Source organism: Orcinus orca, chromosome 6 (genome assembly GCF_937001465.1).
Source record: "Orcinus orca chromosome 6, mOrcOrc1.1, whole genome shotgun sequence".
Taxonomy (NCBI): Eukaryota; Metazoa; Chordata; class Mammalia; order Artiodactyla; family Delphinidae; genus Orcinus; species Orcinus orca.
The window spans coordinates 109,433,939-109,455,408 of record NC_064564.1 but is presented as its reverse complement, the minus strand read 5'-3'; the positions used below and the strand labels follow the sequence as shown (position 1 = coordinate 109,455,408).

Here is a 21,470-nt window from a genome sequence, read left to right as displayed (position 1 = left end):
ATATTACATTTATACAGACTTTAATAGTTTTCTCTATTCCTTTCATTTTCTACATCAAGAATAAATATTGATTCTCTGACAAACTCAATTCTCCTTTGGTCCATGTGGTCTCACTGCTTTCCTATGAAGATTAAACAAGAAGACATGTAGACTGTTAGGTTCTGAAGAGAGATTTAAGCTGGTCCTATTCAAATCTATTACAGTTCCTATGTTGCTATCTTCAACCACAACCCCTCTCCCTGCTGCCAGGGTTATTATTAAGGCTCCTGTGTGAGGCTCCTCCTCCATCTCAGTGGCCTGACAGGCATCCAGTTGTGTGCCTGTCCCTTCCTGTGGAAACGGAGGGTCTTGAGATCTATGGACAGTCTGATGATAGGAATGACGGCAATAGGAGTAGCATGGGAATTCAGGAGACAAGAGGAGCTCAGTGAGAATAGCTTCTGAATCCCCCTGGAATCTAGAAGACTTGGGAGTAGATAGAGGGGTTAGGAAATGACATGCAAGTGGGATGCGAAAGAGTCAAACCCTCCTAGTGACTTCCAGCGCACAAGAATCAAGTCCAGACTCCCTAACGTGCCCTCTAAGGCCACATGTGATTTGGCCTCTGCCAACCTGTCTAACCCCATCTTCTGCCACTCTCTCCCTTGCCTCCTCTGATCCAACATGCCAGGCTTATTTTAGTTCTTTGAATGTGCCAAGGGCTGTTGTTCAGTGGCCCTTGCTCATGCTGATATTTATTTACTTATTTTTGGCCTTCTTCTCCCTATCCCTCTTGCAATCTTTGGCTGGTAAACACCTGCTCATTCCTCAAGTCTCAGCTCAAAATGTCGCTTCCTGAGATGCCTTTCTTGACCCTTCCATCTAAATTCAGGCCCCTGTCTTTTTGTCTTAGAGCACTTTCTTCTGTTCTTTCACAGCTTCTGTCACAGTTCCAACAATGTATTAGTGTATTTCTTTGCATAGCATCTGTCTTTCAACTAGATCAAAAACTCCATGCAGACAGGGTCTTTAGCACATTGTCTGGTACTAAATATATTATCTTGCCTAGGGAAATGTATCAGTTTTCTTTTCTAAGATGACTTGGAAATATTCTTGATTTCTGGGGCTCCCTTGTCTCCTTCCTTGTTAATTGACACTTGGGAAGGTTTCTTCAGAGTTATTTTGAAATTCAACAACCACAGCAAATATTTGAATCAAAGTCACATGAATGGATCATCTGTCCCCCAGCAAGTGTTAGTAGTGAGATTCTTTCTTGTTCTGATGGGGTGAAAGAGATTAGCAGGCAGCAGCTTACCAGGACCTAGATGGTACATCTGGATTTTCGACATGTTGCGCTTGAAGTAACTATGGTACATGGGGCAGAACTGTCAAAAGGCAGTTGGAATGGGCGCCCGGAGCTGGAGAGGTAGTTTATAAATGAAGATTTGAATTTGAGTCATTTACACAGTGATGGTAATTGAGATTAAAGTATAAGTAGACTATGTTAATGGAGGAGGATACAGAGAGAGAAGAAGGGAGATAAATTCCTGGGAATACATATAAGGGAAAGGAGTTGGGGGGGCAGAAATTGAGGAGTGAGAGAGGCAGGAAGAGGCCCTTCTACATCTAACAGAACGTTGGGTGTACGTATAACGTATTTGAGTGAATGTGGTGAGGAAAGCACCAGAAAAAGCTTTCTTCTCTTTTAATATTGCTTTTTAAAATATTGTAAACAATGGAATCACTTTGCTGTACAGCAGGAATTAACACAACATTGTAAATCAACTATACTTCAGTAGAATAAAATTTAAAAATATTATAAACAAAATAACTCTCAAATTGAAGAGCTCTTGAGAATCCAGAGAGCATGATTTATCTGTCAAGAAAACTCCTGGACCTAAACTGTAGTAGTGAACTGTTAATATAAGAAGGAATTGTTTCTCTGAAGAGTCCATGCCACAAAACAGCTGTGAATTCTGAGTAGTGGAAATATGTTTTCTTTTTAATTCTTTGTATTATTTTGTATTTTAAGTAATTTTTCCAACAGAGAGTATGCAATAGACATTTGGCCATTTAGCAATAATCATGTGTGAATTGTTGGATCACCAGAGAACCAACATGATTGACATTGTCATTTTACCTTTCAGGAACTTCTAAATTTGAGTTTTGGGGTGTTTGTGAGTTTGTTTGGGTAATGGTGTGTGACCAGCTCCTTGCCACTCTAGATCAGAGGTTGGGGCTGGTTTTTTGGGGCCTTTGAGCTAAGGTGATTTTTATCGTTTTTGAAGAGTTGGGGAAAAAAAACCCAGAAGAATCTGTGACAGAGACCATAAGTGGCCCACAAAGCCTAAAATATTTACTACCTGACCCTTTATAGAAAAAGTTTGCTGAGTCTTTCTTTAGTTTGTAAGTTGTGTATGAAATAAACCAAAAATTTCATAAGAAAACCTCAAATGATGACTGCAGTTCCAGAATGTCTTACATGTCTTAAGGCTTTTCTTTTAAATAGTGACTTAGCTGTTAAATTATGAGAGCACATTTTCTTTGGTGATATATGAACTTGATTGATTGAAGACTGCCTTATGTGACTTGACAGTATGGTCAGAGGCCTTCTGTACTGTATGGTTTATCACAGAATAGTTCTGGAAAATGTTTAAACCTATTTCGGTTGTGTTTAGTTTATCCCAGGCAGCCTCAGGTAAACACTAGCATTGACGTGTTGGAGCAAGATATGTAAAGTGAAATAAAACATATATGTGGAATTGAATTATTTTCTTTGTATTTTGCTGGCCCTCTGAAGAGACATTTTCTAGTTGCTAAAGAGTAAAATCTTTGAGTATTAGATTTTAGAAAACTATTTGAATTGTATACTTTTTTATATCAATAGTGTTTCATATCACTTGCCTTCTGTCTTTGTAATGAGATGTCGTCGATCTATTCTGTTCTGAGTATAAATTTCCTCAGTTCTTGAATCCTCCTGATATTGTTCCATCAGACTTTGCAAGTTGTGGGAAATAAAAGTTGATTATGAAACAGTTCTGTAATTGGAAATGACTGTGAACCGAGGCCCTATCTAATCAATTGCTAAATAATTCCCTCTCAAAAGCGGATTTGATATTTACATTTTGATTTTCATATTCTGCTCACAGTGTTTGTTGACAGTGTCTGACATCCCCTGCCACTGGATAAATAAAGCCTATTATTTCCTTTTTAACATTTTAAGTGATTACTCTCATACAAGAGCTAAGGTTAAGTATATTATCAAACTATCATCCTGTCTATTTGAAGAAGCTGGGAATCTTGATTAATATGCCTTGTTAACTGATGATTTCAGTTCCATACTGGTAGTGCTAGAATAATTTGTATAAACCAAGCAGTACAGATTCCTTATTTTAGCACTAAGACTTACAAAGGCTTCTTTTAGCAGCCTTTAATTTTGTACCTTTGTATGTGACATAGCCTGTGGCTGTGATAGCTACTGTGAATCTCCAGTTGTTTGGGGATGAAAGGAGGAGGCAGCTGGAAACTCGGTAGCTGCATCTAGCTGTCTACCTAGAGAAGGCCTTGATTTCAAGTTTATCTAAACAAGCTCGACTAATCCCAACTATCTAGGGGGATCCACTGTCAAAACAAGCAGCGTGGCCCTGAGGCAAACACAGCTATACAGAAATGAAGGCTGGGGCTTCCAATACTCTGATGACTGCATACTGGAGGCTTTTTTCCCCCCTGAAAGAGGGTAAGAGAGGTAGAATTTGCATAATGCCTTTTCATTGGAAACTTTTGGAAGGCTGACAGACCTCCAGCTTATAGATCTGTAGCCACAATACATAGTCTATAGGAGAATCCTTGAATGACCTAACCATATTGAAAGGAAATATAAAAGCGTCCAAGTATAGCCAAGTGAGAGAGGAAAAGAGGCTGATGCATTGTCTAACATCTGCTGTACTTCTCGTTAGTTTTGTTCTTTGCTATTCTGTGTGGACTTTGGAGAAGCCTAAGACAGCCTAACATGAATCCTATAATCTTCCTTCTGAATATTTATGTAGCGTGCCAGCTTCTAAGCTGTCCTTTGCGTTTTCCTACTTCCCCCTCATTTTCATGCTCTCAAATGAGGCCAACATTTCAAAAGCTAAATAAATGTTTGTGAATGTTTATAAAAGATTTGCATAAATTTGTCCTTGTCTGACAAAGATCACTTTTTTCTTATGCCAGTTCTGAAAAAAATTTTTTTAAGGTTTTGGTGCTTGTCTTGACAACAAAGTCCTGCATCCCAGAACAATGATTGCTGATTAAGTGGGTATGCAATTGTGATTGAATAGGCTTTCAAGATACTGGGTAAAAAGGCCTATCATCTGAAGGCTGAATTATAGAATTTAGAAAATGTTATCAGAAGTACACATTTAAATCTATTTTTTTGGTACCATATCATTAGGTTAGACAAAGGGTTCTTACAAGTTAAAGTATAACTACCCACGGTTTTAAAAATCCACTGTATAAATTTTAATAGTTAGAATGTTTCAGTAACTCAGAATATCACTTTTCTTTCCTATGGTTGAACATATTTAAAAATAACTGTTAGACCTTTAGGGGCTTTTGGGAAACTGTAAGGCTACCAGTTGTACGTGTTAATATGGTTATTGGGATGGTAATCAGAGGAAATATACCAGGCAGTCCTTTAAGATATCTGAATGTACAGTCATACCTTGAGAAAATATAAACTACATGGAATATGTGTTAAGGCTTAATTATAGGACGGACACACACACACACACACACACACACAGCCCAGATACTCATGCCGCCGATGTGTTTGCTGAATTCATTTATTTTTTAAAATTAGAATGGATTTTGTGGGGTGGCAAGGGATGTTGTGGGTAGAGGTGCTAATTTAGTTCAGAGATATTCGAAGATTGGCAGGAGAGAGAGGTAACAGCCAGTTCTGTTAGTCCTTTGGTTGTATTGGTTTAGAGGTTTAAGTTGTCATTAAGGCACAAACTAGAGCCACTTCTCTGACACAGTTTTTATCACATCTGCTAGGCTTGTGTCCCAAGAGGAGACGTGGAGAGCAGTGAATTCAGCATGGGCCCATTATCGACTGCTTTTTCGCGTGTTGTAAAAGCAGTGAGACCTCAGGGAGGCTTGGAGCCTCCTCCCGTGTAATGTCCAAGTCAGATTTGAAGGACTGGTGGCAGGAAAGCTTTGGCCTTGGGGTATGAATTCTAAGAAATAGAGGCACAATTAAGTTTAAAAAATTCAAGGACTTTGAGCTTGATAATGAAAGATTTTTTTCTAGACAAATGTAAGTAAAAAAGTTGCCCATCTGTGCACATTTTTGTGTGCATTTAAAATATTTAAAAGCTGACAGATTTTAAATGCTTATAAAATAGTATTTCTATTAGTGCTCTTTTTTTTTTTTTTTAATAGTATCTTCCTGAGGGCAAGTTGCTTCTTCAGTGAAATCATGTTTGTAGTTTCACTGTTGGGACTCTGTTCCTTTGGTATGTGCTGACTTGTGTGTCCCCCACCAACCATTCCTCCCCCCGCCCCCGTATTTTCCCCAACCTTTCTTTCTTTTAGATAAATTCATAACATAAATGTTCAGATAATAGGATTTCAAATGTCTAAGGAAATGAACAAAGCAAAATATTGTAGAGTAATACTATTAAGTGCAAGGAATTATATTACCGATACCACTGAATGCTAATTGCAAGAGATTCAAACCAAATCATTTATTCATTTTCGAAGTATTTGAAACAGTGTCACAAAGTTTATTGGTGTTTAACATTGACCTTATAAATATAGCTCTCTCATTTTCAAACGTTTTGCTGTAAGGTTTAAAGTTAATAAACTGAAATCCGAGAATATAGAATGTTATATAATATCGTAATTTGGGGACAACTTTAAGTAATTTTTGAAGAAAGGGAAGGATACAAAAGGATAAAGTGATTGTGTTAAATTAAAAAATTTTTTGTATAAGATTCAGTATTTTTACTTTAGACTTCAAAGGTCATGAAGATTTACACTTAAAAGTAGTTCTAGTGGTGGCTCTTCTGCTGTTGTAAGCATTCCACCTATATACTTAGTGTCCTTGATAATTTAGATACAAAGTTTACATGGTACAGAAAATAGTGAATTTCTATATCTTATTGTAATTTAATTTTTGAATTACAACATTGACTATGCATATTAGATATTACACAAGTTAGCATAATGATAACATATGCATGACTCAAGATTAAAGTTTATAAAAAGTGAACTGAGAGTAAATATTGAAGTATACCAAAGAAAAGAAGCAGACTCTGTAGCATTTGAGCAGCGTTGTTAGAAATTTGACCCGGCTTTTATGTTCGGGTGTTGAAAGGCCTTTCTGTAAAATCCCTTATTCAAAGCCTTTTCTCATTGGAAAAAAATAAAAGTTTGGTTGTAACTATAGTATGGATCTTGGGTTTAAGTTGACATTTATAGGGAAGGAGAAAAATTGTATTTCCTGTTTTCATATTTAGGAAATTTCTGGTCAACATTGTTGAACTTGGTGCTAATTAAGCTTCTAAGAACTTCTTACCATTCTGTTTTACTCTTCTGAATCATAAGCATTAAAACCTCTGTTAGCTTTCACTTGGAGTCCCTGGTTTTAACTTGAAATGGCTTAAGGTAGAAATTTTGCTAGCTTTTTTGTATGTTTGGATTTTGTGTGTGTTCTGTTTTTAACTTTCAACTTGAGTTTTGAGATCATCAATCAAAGCCTTTTCTTTCAAGTCAGCTGCACTGATCTCACTTGCAGGACTTAGAGGGTCAGCATTTACCTCATGCTATTAAAAATTGTTTTTAAACATAGAAATAGAATATTTTAGGAATTTGGGCTCCACAGATCTTTTCATCACACATCTACATTCTGAAATGAACAAATAAATTACATATGAGAGACTCAGGAAATGCTCTCCTACTGTCTTCCTGCTTCTTCCTCCTTCACTCCTTTTTGGACAAAGGTGAATTATCGACCACTATACCAGCAATTTCCAAAGAGGGTGATTGTAGCTTTACGTATTTTAAAATACATTAATTTATTCAAGCAGTCTCTTTGCTCTATTTAGATGTTTTCCTGCACACATTTTCTTTTTCCTTTTGGACTACTGAGAATGTGCCTCACCTCCCAACATTCTGTGACCCCAGTGGACGTTATAATCAGCCTGCACTTTTGTCTTTCAGATGGCATTTATTTGCGGGGTGTGTATGTCTGTGTTTGACTGTCATTTGTTTTCATCTGCCAAATACAACTAATTTTTGTTTATGGGTTTCAATGAAGTAATGAAAACAAAGTATTTGACATCTGAACTGATGGCTGTTGCAGTATCTCATACACCTTCCCACCCCGCACTCCAAATTCAGGGGGAATTGGTTTAGCCTCTCATTATTAATAATCCTTGTTAACTACATCAAATTTAGTCTTCGAAGTTTTGCCTCCAGATAGGATTCTATTATGGATAATATTATAAATGTAAAATTTTACCAGGTTTTTAAGGGAATAGCTCGGTTTCATTAGAACATAATGGACTTTGTCCGGATTGGAATAAGGTCCCTTGATGGGCCTTCTGACTGAGAATTCAAACTGGGTGAAATGAATCCAAAGAAGACTGAGATGAAACTTGAATTCATTTCTGATTTTCACTTGCAAATGAATCCAGTGTTAGGGTTGTTGATTTCATATTTTGGTTCACACTCTGAGATTTGGTATCTCCTTGTGGGCAGAGCTTTGTAGATGTTGTCGCGTTTCTACTGCATTGTGTGATCTGCTGCTTAATATACCCATAACTGAAAGGTTAGTGCAACTGCCTGCCCTCCACGCTCCCCCCCTGCCCCTTCTGCTCTTACTTATTCCCGCATGAAGTATTGTATATTGTGTTGGGAAGAAAAGCCCTTTTGGAAATTGCCTATTTCATAAATTGTCTGGTGACACAAAGGGGTTGAATTCTGTATTCTTGTCTCATTTATTTTGAAAACTTTGCTACTGAACTCACCTTAATCAATGAGCTCAGTGTTGTCTCCAATAAGTTATGTGTTGGATATATTGATTGGGAGGGATTTTAGAAAACCCATCTGGGGTTTATAATGTCAGCAGTGTTTTGATTATGAAAAGAGTTGGAACCTGGGGACATGGAACCAGGTGGCAAATGTCCTAAAGCCAGTGGTGACATGGTGGACTGGTTCCCTCCTGGGATCTAGTTCATGCCCTGCACTTTAACTGTGGTGACTGGCTACTATAGATGCACTTTTTGCTCATTAAAATGTTAAAAAATCAAACTGTACATAAAAAGATTTGTGAAAATATAAACTTGGGAATTGATCTGGAGAGCTGGCACAATCTTCCCCACCCCCTGCCTTAGCAATGAGGTCATTTACATTTCATCAGCTGTATTGCATCTCCAAGATCCGATTTATGATTTACGTGGCAGTTGAGGTTGTACTGAGGCTGGTCGTCTGAAAGAGCTTGTGTAGGCAAGGGAGGGAGGGAGAAAGAGAGAGAGAGAGGAGAGAGAGAGAAAGAGAGAGAAGAAAACAGGAGAATTACTTTCTACAAAGAAAGTTCCCTAGCCAGAGACACAGGTTCAAGGGAGAAAAATGGGTTGGTAACTGGCTAGTGACTGTTTTCCCAGTAAAGTTAATATTGAAAGACTGTGGGACACTCTGCTATAAGCATGATGCTCAACATATGTTTAAATCAGTGTTTTAAAGTCCCCTCTCTCAGAGAGTGGTACTTTTCATATTGAAGTAATTGTGTTTTTCTTTGGAAAGAGAGGATAAGGTAGTTACCTGTTTATATATGGGGAAAACATCAGTATTAAGAAAAATTGGTTTATTTCAGCAGTTTTTATTTACAGGAAACATTACTTGTTTTCCCCTCCCTGTTCCTGTCCTCCCCTTCCCAAACTGAGAAGTTTGATTTTGCAGTTCTGATTGAGATAATGTGTGAATTTGCCTAACACAGAGCAATGCTCATTTTTGTTTTCTCCTCTGACAGCACACTACTGTGCTGTTTGACTTAAATTGGAATATCAAACTCTTGTAATATCACAAACATGAAGAAACATATTGTAATGCACAAACATGTGCCTACATTTGCCTATATTCCCTTCCCTCCTCCCCATCCCCCTGCCCCATTGCTTAATTAGACTTATCACTGCTTTCTTGGGTAAAAAGGAAAGCTCTTGGGAGGTGGGTTGTACTCAGCCTACATTGGGTATTTTGATATTTATTCTAATATTATCTGACAGACAAGTTCATGGTTGCTTATTACTCTTGACATTAGAAAGTGGTAAGTAGTTTCTGTATTGTAGTGAGTAATAAGTTGGGCATATTAGATTTCTCTGACTCTGCTGTAGCCATGGGGGTCCTTTCTTTCAAAAATCTTGAGGGCTTTTGTCAGCTCAACTCCAGCATAGAGTAGAGGAGTACGTCTGCACCTGTAACTTTTGAAGGGTAAAGGATAAATGTCTTTGTAGCTGGTGTTCGCAATGAGTGAGCACTGGGGACTGAGTTTTAGAGAATGCTTGGTACATAAACTAAAGTCAAGCAATGCTCTGTGGTATTTGAAACTTGATGTGAAAGGAATTTGTAAGGAATTTCTTTTTGTGTGTAAATCCTAAGAGTTTTGTTTATGGGGCTTATAATATATTTTATAATGAAAACTGCAGACATTAAAATGAATGTGTTGTATGATCTCTTTGCCAATATTTGCCTGATAATAACATTATGCATTGAAAAATTGCTATTGTTCTTCTGATTCCCCATTACCTATTGCAATTTATTTTACTATGAGTTTTAAAACAGTATGTGTACGGTCTTATGAATATGCCACATTATGAAATTAATGTATCAGTAATGCCTCAGGTTATGCTGAAGTACTCTTACCCGCCCTTTTTCATTTTTCACTTTTCTATTCCTTTACTGTATCATGACATGCCTTAACAGTGCTGTGATATACACCCAGCCCAAAATGATATTAAAAAAATAGGATATGCTCAATTGAATTATGTAGGCAGAACATGCTCTGGCAGAGAAAGTCAGTGTGCTTTCTGCTTCATTGAGTGGGTTATTAGATTGATGTGGTTTATTTCTTGAGTGATAGAACTGGTTTTAAAAATAAATGAAGCGAGAAGCATCAATTCAGTTAGCATTGATAATTCATTATTATTGGTTAGAAAAGTGCTACATTTGTAAACTGATCTTTAATTTATCACTTGGATTAGGATTTGAAATGGGCAGGTTTGTTTTCATTTGAACCAGCTTCTCAATGACTGAAAAATGTGTTCTTCATTTTGTCTTGAAGTTGGATTTTAAATAGTTAAAAAGCAAATCAAATGCATGAAAGGAATACTTTTTTAAAATTTATAACATTGGTCTATGAACTTATGATAAGCACCAACTGTGGTCTGTCCAAGTCTGCAGTTAAAATTAAGTCAAGTTAGAGAAAATTCTGTGAAGGAAGTAATGATTAATTACTTGGGTCTGTGTGTTGCTGTTTGTATATATTCTGTGTACGTGAAATGTATCTATTGGGAAAAGTCACACACCACTGTATGTTGTGTCTCATATAATATTCTTAATGTTAGAAGTTTCTCTTTTATGAATAAGTCTTTGAAATGTCACTCTGGGTTTTTTTTTGTACCCTTTTTGTATACTTCCCCTGAGTAATGTGCTTGGTTTTATGTACCTACATATTTGTAAAAAGACATTTAAACTGGTAGTTTGCTTTGGATTTTTATAAATTACAAGCAGGTAAGTGTGTTCCATTTTGATAATGACGTTTAATGATAATGACTAAAAATACTGCACACTTAAAATTGTTATAGTTTGATTACAAAATAAATTCATGCCAGAAATGGCAACTTCTTTATAAAGTAAATAAAGTTTTAAACTCTAAAAAAATGTAGTTGACAATGTTCGGGGACAATTATCTTCCAGTTGGTTTTCTATTTTGCTTGTGATTTGGCCTATTGATGTTGGGAAGCGTTGTCTAATCCTGGCCCCCTCTGTTCCTAGGTAACAGGCAAAAACGGTGCCAGCAACAGCGGCCCTGCCAGGCCAAACCCATGTGGCTCGGTGTTATTCACTCTGATCCATATGGTCAGGCTGGAGATGGTCCCTGGAGGGGTGTTAACACTCAGCAACCCACCCGCCTCCCTCCCTTCAGAGCTTTCCTGCACGGCTCCTGCTGCTTGCCCATGTGTGATTCTTGATTAATTTTTCATTTTTAATGAAGTTTGATCATGTTTATTATTTCTCATGATTGACTGCCTGGTACTCCTCCCATGTAATTGATAAAGCCCATATTTCTTCATCTGTCTCCTCTTTCTTTAGGGTAAAGTTGCTAGATTGTGTGCCATGGTTAATGTTAGATTTATTGGTCCCATTAGATGTATAAATTATCTCTCTTTCTCTCCACAGGAAGTTCTACAGACTTTGACCAAGTTTTGTTTCCCCTTCTATGTGGACAGGTAGTGTCAGATTTTCAAACTTTACTAGAAAAAAAAGTGTCAATAAACCTGCTATGGAAAATAAAAACCATACCATTCTTAACATTCTGTCTGTTTAACCATGATTTAAAACACCTATGTTCCAAGGAGAGTTGCAGTATTCTTTCCTGGGGATTTTATTGACACTATCAAAAAGTTTAAAGCCTAGAGCTTTGCATTGGTTAGTTTGTGAGATATATTTTGCATGACATTAAATTTTTTATTTTGGTTATCAGACTCAAACCATGATTAAGAATGGTTGGTATTTAATCCAGTGCTATTTAATTTTTATTGAAATAGGAATATATTTGACTTAACCAAGTAGTATTGCATAACTCCATGGCCTTATGAGTATTATATAGACTTTGTTTTTCTTAGGCTTCAACTTAAAATTTAAATCAGCATAGGCCCAACTTGTTTAAAGGTGTTCAGCTATTTAAAAAGCACATTGCCGAATAGTGTCTTGCATTTTGTTTAGGTGTCTAAGAATGGTATCTCTGGGGAAATAAGCATTTTCAGTAGATTTCTAGACTAAAAAATAAAAATCATCTAAACATTTCCTTAGTATTTGCATTATGATTAACTGTTTCTTGAAGTGGTATGAATATCAGAACTTGAAGATAATTAAAATAGTCTGAGGGTCTTTTTTTGTTTTTTTATTTTTAAATAAGCCAATAGCTTATTTTTAAATGGCTTATTTTTAAAAACAATTTTAGAAGAGCTTTTTTAACTTATAAAACTATAATTTACTAATAATGCTAATAAAATGACAAAACAGTCATCTTAATCTTATTTTCAAGGAAGGTCTACTGTATTTTTCATTACAGTTTAAGCATTGGTTTTGCAATCATTTATTTTTTCACTTGACTGCTGCCTATTCGTAATGTTGTCTTCATGGAAAATTGAACTATTAGACTGTATAAATGTTAAGTTCCACTTTTAGCAACAGAGGTTTTAGAAAATATCATTATAAATAATAAGTGGCATAATCTGTTCCAAGAAAGCTATGCAATGTGCCCATCTTCAGGAAGGTTCTATCATATATTTTAGTGTACCCAGACGAGGCAGACCTGAAGGAGTTTAGTGATTTAGAGTGCGTGTGGGTAGTGTACTGCTTGGATCTTTTCTACACTCTGTAGTAGCAGTGTCCTGGTTTATTTGGCATAAACCTAAAAATGGTGTGAGATGAGAACTGGTAGCCAAAGGAGTTTAAAAGAATACTAAAAAGCAAAGGAGTACTAAAAAGCAGCTTTGGAATGTTGCCAGCCACTTATAATCACTGTTTTCTGTGGTTCTAACATGTTATTTTTTAAAGCCAATCAACCATCATAGTATTTCCAGACTCGGGCCTTTTAAAATCCTGGTACCAGGGCTGTTTTAGTAGCAGGTTGATGCTCAAAACAGAATAGCCTTAATTTTAAGAGGGTCAGCCTTTGTAATGAGAGTCTTCTTGTCTCTTCTTTATCCTGTTCCTTCTAAAAATAGCAAGGAAGTAGGGTTTTGTTTAGAGACGTTTAATGCAAACTTCACATTTATATGTATGAATTAGTGATGCATGAAATCTCCTCCAGTTGCTTATAAAATGTATTACAAATTATGGCAAGGGCATATTTATACAAATTAATAAAGGTGAAATGTTTTTAAAATGTCGCTAGGTATTTAACAAAGAAAAATAAGAATATATCTTTACATGACTCCTTGATAAGAGTGGTGATCTGTTTTGGATAGGTATTCCTTAATTGACTTTATAAACTAATATTAGAAGAAATAAGCAATGAGATTAAATCCCTCCCAACACACACACACACACACACTCTCTCTCTCTCTCTCTCTCTCTCTCTCTCTCTCTCTCATGCCCCCCACACATCTTTACTTACCTACCTGTCTGGGTGATTACATTCTGAAATGGAAGAAAAACAGAGTCCTTAAGTTATAGTGCTAAAATCTGTTTTGTCACCAGTAACGGCTGATGTCTTTATTTTGTTAGAAAAACATCTTTTTTCTAAAATGCTTCTCTCCAAATTACCCTCCCCTAATCGTGTTCCTCATTTTTTTTTTTTCACAAAACAATTTGGGACAGAAATGTCTCTTTATGGGTATATTTTAATCTTTACTGTATACAATGGTTCTTTCTTACATTGTGTTGTATTATGCACCCTGTAGGCATTGATAACTTTTATTGATACAAAAAAATCAACTTAGTTGGGGGACTATATTTTTTCTCTTCTGTTGCCCCACTTCTAACTGTGGCATACTTCACTGCAGAAGAGATAATAATAATTAAGTTTGTTTACAAAAAAATACAAAGGTTCTAACATCACTGCTTTTTGTTAGCTCGCAGTTAGCACTGTCAAATGGATATGCCCAGATTCTGAAGCCCACAATGCCCCGCAGAGGTATTTATGATATTGTTTGACTTAGAAAATATGTCGTCATGGGAGATGAGTAATGCCCCGGGTGATTATGTTCAAAAAAGAAAGCTACCTAATCTTTTCAGTATCTGTGCTTTTCTACCTCAAGGAACAGTAAATACAACTTTCTGACATTTCTAGTCTATATCAAGAGTGGGATTTTCACAGTCGTCATCAAATCACCCATTAACATTGGCATCTTGCTGTCTCTTCTGTTGTTTTAAGGTTTTTCTTTCTGAAACTAGGACTTATGAAAAATAATAATGCTGGTAGCTCTTCAAAAGAAAGTGCTTTCTCATGTGTTATCTCATTTTATCCTTCTGTCATAAAAGATGAGAACAAGTGCTGTTATCATCACTGGAAGAAATCTAAGCTGTAGAGAAATCGTGACTTGCCCAAGGTCCGCTTAGGCTGCTAGCACAGTCTAGACATCCATCTCCCAAATGAGTACATTTCTCAGTAGACCACCTTGTGGGAAGACTAGTCACCAGATAGAGGGAGGTAAGGAAGGAAATTAATATTTCAGTTCTTAATTGATTCTAGTCAACATGCTGGACATTTTTACAGTAATACCTCATTTATTCTTCCCAGCAACTCTAGGAGATAGGTGGTGGTGGTATCTCTTTTACAAAAGGGCAAAGGAAGGTTCAGAATGTGTAGCATTATGTTGGGTGGTATGGAAATGGTATCAGACTTGGAGCTCTGCTGTCCATGCATTTCTCAGTCTAGTCCAGAATGTATTGTAAAGACACAGTAAACAATATCTATCCAAAAGGATAATGAGGTTGGGAAAGACTGAGATGGTCAGAGAAAACATCATATAGTGGGTGAGGCTTGTGTTGAGACTGCAAGGACAGCAAGAATGGGGTAAGTGGAAGGGAGAGCCCAACACCCCACATGCGCTGAAGAACAAGGTAGAGGAGAAACTGCGAATGAGCCTAGAGATCATTTGGCCAGAGCAGATGGAGCCTCCTGCTGAGAGGGTAACGTGTGCCGTAAGAGCTTGGGCTCTGACTACAGGAGGCCTTGAAAATGTGTGGGAATGAGACCACAGGATTTTAAAGCTGAAATTCATCTGGCTTAAGCATCCCATTTTACAGAAGGGGAAGTAAGATCCATAGAGGTGAAATGACTTCCTTATGTCACAGCTATGTAATTACAGAGCCGGGGGGCGGGGGGACGGATAATCTTATTCCCAAGCCAGAGTTATTTCTACCCTACCCTGTACTTGAAGCACTTGGTGGAAAGGAGCAGTGAAATGACAGTGCTGAGATCCCTGTATCACTCTCAAAAAGTTTTTATTCTTGATGAAAGCAGGCTCTTCAAAAAAATAAAAAAGATTTGAATCCCATTTCATATTGTGGTGCTACTTACTTGCTCTTGATAGCTGGCAACCTGCTTCAGTTAGTCAAAGCACTCAAGAGACTCACTGGATGGTGGAAAAGCTATTCTCCATGTTTGTGCTTATCTTCTTTCAGAACCCAGAAAACCAGCTACTATTCAGTTGTCCTGTTAATTATACTAGTACACACAAGTGACATGAGCATGAAGTGAAATGACATCTTTTCAAGGGCAGAGGCACAGTTTAATGGTTTAGGATGTAATCACAGATGCAAATGTGGTTCAAATGCTATTTACCATTTTATTATGTATCTGTTATGTGCCACGCATTCTGTTGTGCTCTTTTCCTGCATTAAAATCTTACACATTTGCAAGGTTGCCATTATCATAATGCCACATATGAGGAAACAGAGGCTCAGCTAGGTTCGCTAATGTGCCCAAGGTCCCACCATTGGTAAGTGGCGGAGCTGCTGTGGGAACCCACGTTTGTCTGACTTCCAGTTCCATCATACTTGTTCTATATCATACTGCCGTTGTTAGATCCATCACACCACAAAGAAAGCCACCAAGCAAACTCTTAACATTTATTTCAAAGGCAATATGTAGTTATTGTAAAAAAGTAGAAAATTCAGGTAACTGAAGACAATGAAACCCATTTTTATTCAGATAATTGAAAGAAAATGAAACTAAGGTGCGTGATTAGTGCATTAGTATATGTCTGCCCAGATCTCTCCTCTCGCTTCCACTTCTATGCATTCATCCTGCTGTGCTTTTCAAAACTGAATCCATTTGGCCACTTGCATCCCTTGTTTTCCACCCTTGGTTTAGTCCCTTGATTTAGCTTAAGCTCTTGGTTAAGCTGTACCCCATGGTCATTTTCTGTAGCATTTGAGAACCATGAAGCAATTGGGCTTTAGTGGACAAAGCATCGGGGGTATCAACCAGGAGACCTAGGTTACAATTTTGGTTCTGCCGTTGACTTGCTCTGTGCCGTGAGGCAAGTGGCCTCTCCCATGACTACCTTAGTTTCTTCATGGATGAAATGAGGGAATTGAACTAGGTCTCTGTTGTTCCTTCTAGTTTTGATTCTTTGTTTTGTTTTGATACTTTTCCATTCTCCATTTATGATTCATTTTTACATTGTCGGGCTCATGTAGATGAGGGAGTGGAGGGATCTCTCTTCTTAGAATTATCCAGTGAGTTTCTCGAGCAGAGTGTGTGACCTGCTCTTGGTCCCCAGGCATTTTGGGTCAATGCCGTCTTTGCCACTTGGATCTTTGAGCAGGGAATGTGAAAAACTCGAGTTTTAGGCAGATGGAAGTTGTGTTTATGGAAAGAAACTGTGAGGCTCATGTAACTAAAGGTTGGGAGATGTGGTAGTTTGATAAAACTTGATTCCTGCCTGATGTCTCATATACAGTGAAGGAAAGGAGAAGCAGCTCTTATGGATGCCTTGCAGTAGATGGCCCAACAGGTCAGCTAGGAAGCTGTAATGAACAGAACAGCAAAATATTTCTATTCCATCTCTCAAATTTTATAATTTCATAGCAATGGTAATTATTTTCACTGTGTACCTATTAGATGTCATTTACTTTGTATACATTATTTCTAATCCTCAAAACCACTTTGCAAGTTAAGTATTATTCCCATTTTAGAGATGAGGCTCAGAGAGGTGCAGTAACTTGCCTGTGCTCACATCCGTAGTGAGTGGCATATCTGGGATTCTAATCCAAAGTCCAAACCTTACTGTTTCATCTTCTTTCTCCTGCATCATAAGTCTCTGCCTCTATTGAATCATTCCCAACAGCTTAAAAACAAGCTCTGGTATTCCTCCATCCTAAAAATAATACCCATCTTTGACTCTTCATTCCCATTCAATTACTGCCTAATTCTCCACTTCTTGGAAGAGTTACCTACACATTTTAATTTATTGCTCAGCCCTCTTCAGCTTGTCATTCTACTAGAGCTTTTCTTATCAAGACTGTCTAAAACCTCCATGTTGCTCAATCCAATCGACATTTTTTCCTCTTATCTTGATGCCTGTGGATTTGGTCGACCACTCCCTCCTGCTTGTTCTGCCTGGTGGCCCTTCTTTTCTTCTTTGATGATCTCTTCTCTAGCCATCCTCTAAATTGCTATTTCTGTAACTTAGTCCTGGATCCTCTTCTGTTTCTCTCAATTCTCTTCCTAAGTGATCTTATCCTTTACCATGGTGTTAAATACCATCTTTGTATAGATGATTTCCAAATTTATAGCTCCAGCCCAAACTTTTCCCCTGATTTCCTACGTAGTATGTTCAGCTATGTACTGGACATTTCTATTTACAGGTTTCTTAGACTTAACATGTCCCAGATAAAACTCTTGGAACTCTTCCCAAACACGTTAGACTTTCCTACCATTAAATGGTAATATGCTGCCTTTTTACTCCATCTCAGTCCATCTGCTGGCTCTAACTTGGATCTATCCACCTGATCCATTTTCACTCTCACTACAAGAGTTAAGCCACCATCCAATCTCACCTGGACTATTGCTGTAGCCTCCTGACTGCTTTCTCTGTTCCTACTTTTGCCTTCTTCCAAACTGTTCTCCACGTAAGAGTCAGATAAAAATTTTAGAACTGTAGGCCAGACTGTTATTCGCTTGATTAAAATCCTTCAATACCTTTCCATTGCCCTTATTAATCAATCAATCAGCCAATCCTAATTCTTTACCATGGTCTATGGGGCTCTCTGCATGATCTGGTGCTTGCTTTATCTTGCACCTTGTTAAGCCACTTCCTCCCTGTCTCTGGGGCCTTAACTGTGCTGGTGACCTTTTAGTACCTTGAACATGCCCAGCTCTTTCCAGCTGAAGAATCTCTGTGCAGCTCTTTCTCTGCCTGAAACACCCAGTGCCCTGCTTGTGGAGTGGCTGCTCCATCCCATCCTTTAGGTCAGTATTGTCAGCATTTTTGAGAAGCTGTCTCTGACCACATTGTCTCAGTAGGGCTTTTCCTTCTCTTCCATTTTCTTCTGTCTTTGTTCTTTCTTTCGTTTCATATAACACTAACACAAGCTGTATGCTTTGAGTTTATTATGCTTTCTCCAACTAGACAGGAAGCTCCACAGCAGGATGGATGTTGTATATCCAGCACTTGTTACGGTGCCCAATATAGTTGCTCAGTTTGTAAGATGGGTAACTAAACTTAAAAGTGAGGCTGATAGGGCTTCCCTGGTGGCGCAGTGGTTGAGAGTCCGCCTGCCGATGCAGGGGACACGGGTTCGTGCCCCGGTCCGGGAAGATCCCACATGCCACGGAGCGGCTGGGCCCGTGAACCATGGCCGCTGAGCCTGCGCGTCCGGAGCCTGTGCTCCACAACGGGAGAGGCCACAACAGTGAGAGGCCCGCATACCGCAAAAACAAAAACAAAACAAAACAAAACAAGAAAGAAACAAAAAGAAAAAAAAGTGAGGCTGATATAGAAAATCTGATTTCTCACTGGAAGATTGGAATCAAACTATCCATCCACTTGCTTCATGCCATTTATACACTGAACCTATAAATAACTTGAATATTAGGCACAGTGCTGTAGGAGGGGTCTTGAGTGACTGACAGGCATTTAAGAGGCAGCATGAATTGTAAAGTCTGTGGTTGGAATGGTCATTACTTTTCTCCTCTGTTTTCCGTATTCACCTAGGCATGGGAAGCACAGCTAAGGGTGATTTTGGTCCTGGTCACCTGGCTTAATTCTGGAAATAACTCAAATTTGGTTTCTCTTGCTTAGTGGGAAGTATAGTTAGTCTGTTTGATGAGACAACTATTTGAATTCCTCACATACCTGATTTCCTTAAACCGAGTTGACAACTTCTTTGGAGGGTTTTCATCGTGTTTGGTGCAGCATGGAAAGGACTTTGAACCAGAATTGGGCTTGGGTTTTTATTTTGGTCCTGGTTACTTTGAAAAAAGCAAACCCAAACCACCATCACAACAAAACACCCTGAGCCTCAGTTTCCCCATCTATGAAACAAGAGAATTGGACAAGATGGTTTCTAAGATTCCCACTACCTTTAATCATCATGAAATCTCTGATTCCTGTAAAAAATGCACGGATTCTGATCCTGGAGGTAATCACAAAAACTGCAGCCTTTAAGGGAACCAACCCTTTCTTTCCCCAAAGTCATTTTTTATGGAGAAATAGTAGAGAGGGAATGACAAATTCCTTGAAGATTCAGACTCCTTTGAGTTAATCTGAACTCAATTTGACTGTTAATTTGAGTGTCCAAGGAAAAAATATTTTAGAGTTTAATGGTCTGGGGCTTTTAATGACTTGTACTTCACCCTACTAGGAATTTAAAAGGTGAATCAACTGAGAATAATGTGTCCCCTTCTAAGTTGTGGCACCCCAAAAAGAATCTTTTTCACTTTAATGTAAGAATGAGTAACTCACTTGGTCACCCAGAGGACTCCCCCTTGCTGAAAGGCAGCCTTCCTTCCTCCATTTATAAGTATTACAAAGCTGAGTCAGTCAGGAAGATTCTAAGCAAATGGATGATTTTAACATGAATTTTAGTTTTCATTCAGATTGGTAGCAGCTTGTATCTCTTTTATTAATTGTTCCTACAATGGTCTAGCCTTTATACCAAATGCTTATCTCACTTATTCCTCAAATATGCTTTGGGTTGGGTGGTAGTTTCCAGAAGAAACTGAGCTACTTAGAGGTTAAGTAACTTGCTAAATTAAGGCCCAGTTAGCAAGTGATTGAATTGGGATTTGAACGAAGTAAATGAGTAATGAATCTTTCTTTGAGCCTACAATGTAGCTGAAAGAATTTTCAGCCTTTTTAAAGGTAGTGAAAAGATAATAGAGAAATTAATGACATTCAAATCACAAACCAAGTTGTGTTCCTTCTGTGTCCTTTTCCTAGAAATCCTGGGTGTTTTCTTTTCATCTAGTCCTATCAATACCCTTTCCTTCTAGGATGCTTCTTTTTAAACAGTCTAGAAGTGAAATCAAACCCTGAGTTAAAATAATGAACAGTCATATTTTACATGATCACATGATAGTATTTCATAAAAGCATGACCTTATTTGTAACTTAGAATCATCCTGAACTGTTGGTTTAAATATTTCAATAATACAGGTTTTCCCCCTCCCCCAATGAGGCCCACTTTTTTCCCCAATCACTTTAATTATGTGAGCTAGAATCCTGTTTCTCACACATCTTTAGTTCTCAACCTTGTTAAAATTAATCATATAATCCCCCTTTAAAACATAGTATTAAATCACCATAGTAACACAGTATCCAAGCTTTATAGATAAAACATAACAGCCATAAGAAGGTAGTTTGGTGTCCCCTTGACAGCTCTATAACTTTTATAGAAATATGTTCCTTCTCCTGGCTTGTGTAAGGTGGAGGGATAGCATTACTTACTTACACCTGTTTTATTACCACATTGCTTTTAAATTGCTACCTTGTTTTTGTTCACCTTCCTAGTTAAAAAAGGAGTGTTGGAACATTCTTTTCTTTCTGAATTATTTTCTTGTACTCTCTAACCACTCCTTGAGGGCTGGAATTGTTTCCTTTAATATGACCAGTAGGGTCCATTGACCTTTTGTTCTGGAATACCTTGAAAGTCTCTTTAATTTTCTTATGTGGCCTGTATAAGGGAGTTTTAGGGAAAAAAAGGCTATCCATATTTGAAAACTTAATTCACATCCTATCAAAAAACTCAATCAGTCTGCCTTTGGAAAAGGCCTGGTGAACCATGAGTTTTCATTTCTACTGACAATTTATAACAGATTATAGGTGAGAGCATCAATTTGAATATTTTATCAATTTGAGTATATTTTGTAAAATATGTTCTGTATAAGATACAATACTAGTTAATGAGTTCCTTTGAATAATTCAATGTCACATTCTAAAATATTATGTTAGCATAAATTTGTGTATTAGAATTTGTAACATTTAGCTTCTTTTTAAAAAGGAATCTAAGCTAACTGGTAAACTGATTTTAAAAAGTGGATTTTTTAAACATTTTGTAACTTTAAAAAAGAGTTTCTAGATTAATGTGATTAGTAATATGCTTTTTAATTTTTTGAAGCAGATGTTTTCTATTTTATGTGTGGTTTGCTGATTTTTGTGTTGATGCAGGAATTTTTAGCTTTTATCTTAAATGTTTTTCTTTAAAACCTTGTTTCCATTTCTTAGAAAATACCTTGCATTGATAAGACATTTGCTATTTCTGTCCTGT

At 37.4% G+C, this 21,470-nt stretch overlaps 1 protein-coding gene across 5 annotated transcripts in view; it reads left to right on the top strand.

Annotated features, from left to right (window-relative positions):
- The window catches only part of DENND1A (DENN domain containing 1A), a 541,841-nt gene that overhangs the window by 158,560 nt on the left and 361,811 nt on the right, over positions 1 to 21,470 (top strand). For all 5 annotated transcript variants that reach the window (XM_012532876.3, XM_033427225.2, XM_033427223.2 and 2 more), the window contains one exon: positions 11,422 to 11,471. In XM_012532876.3, the coding sequence (XP_012388330.2) occupies positions 11,422 to 11,471 (50 nt within the window). The remainder of the gene's footprint in view (positions 1 to 11,421; positions 11,472 to 21,470) is intronic.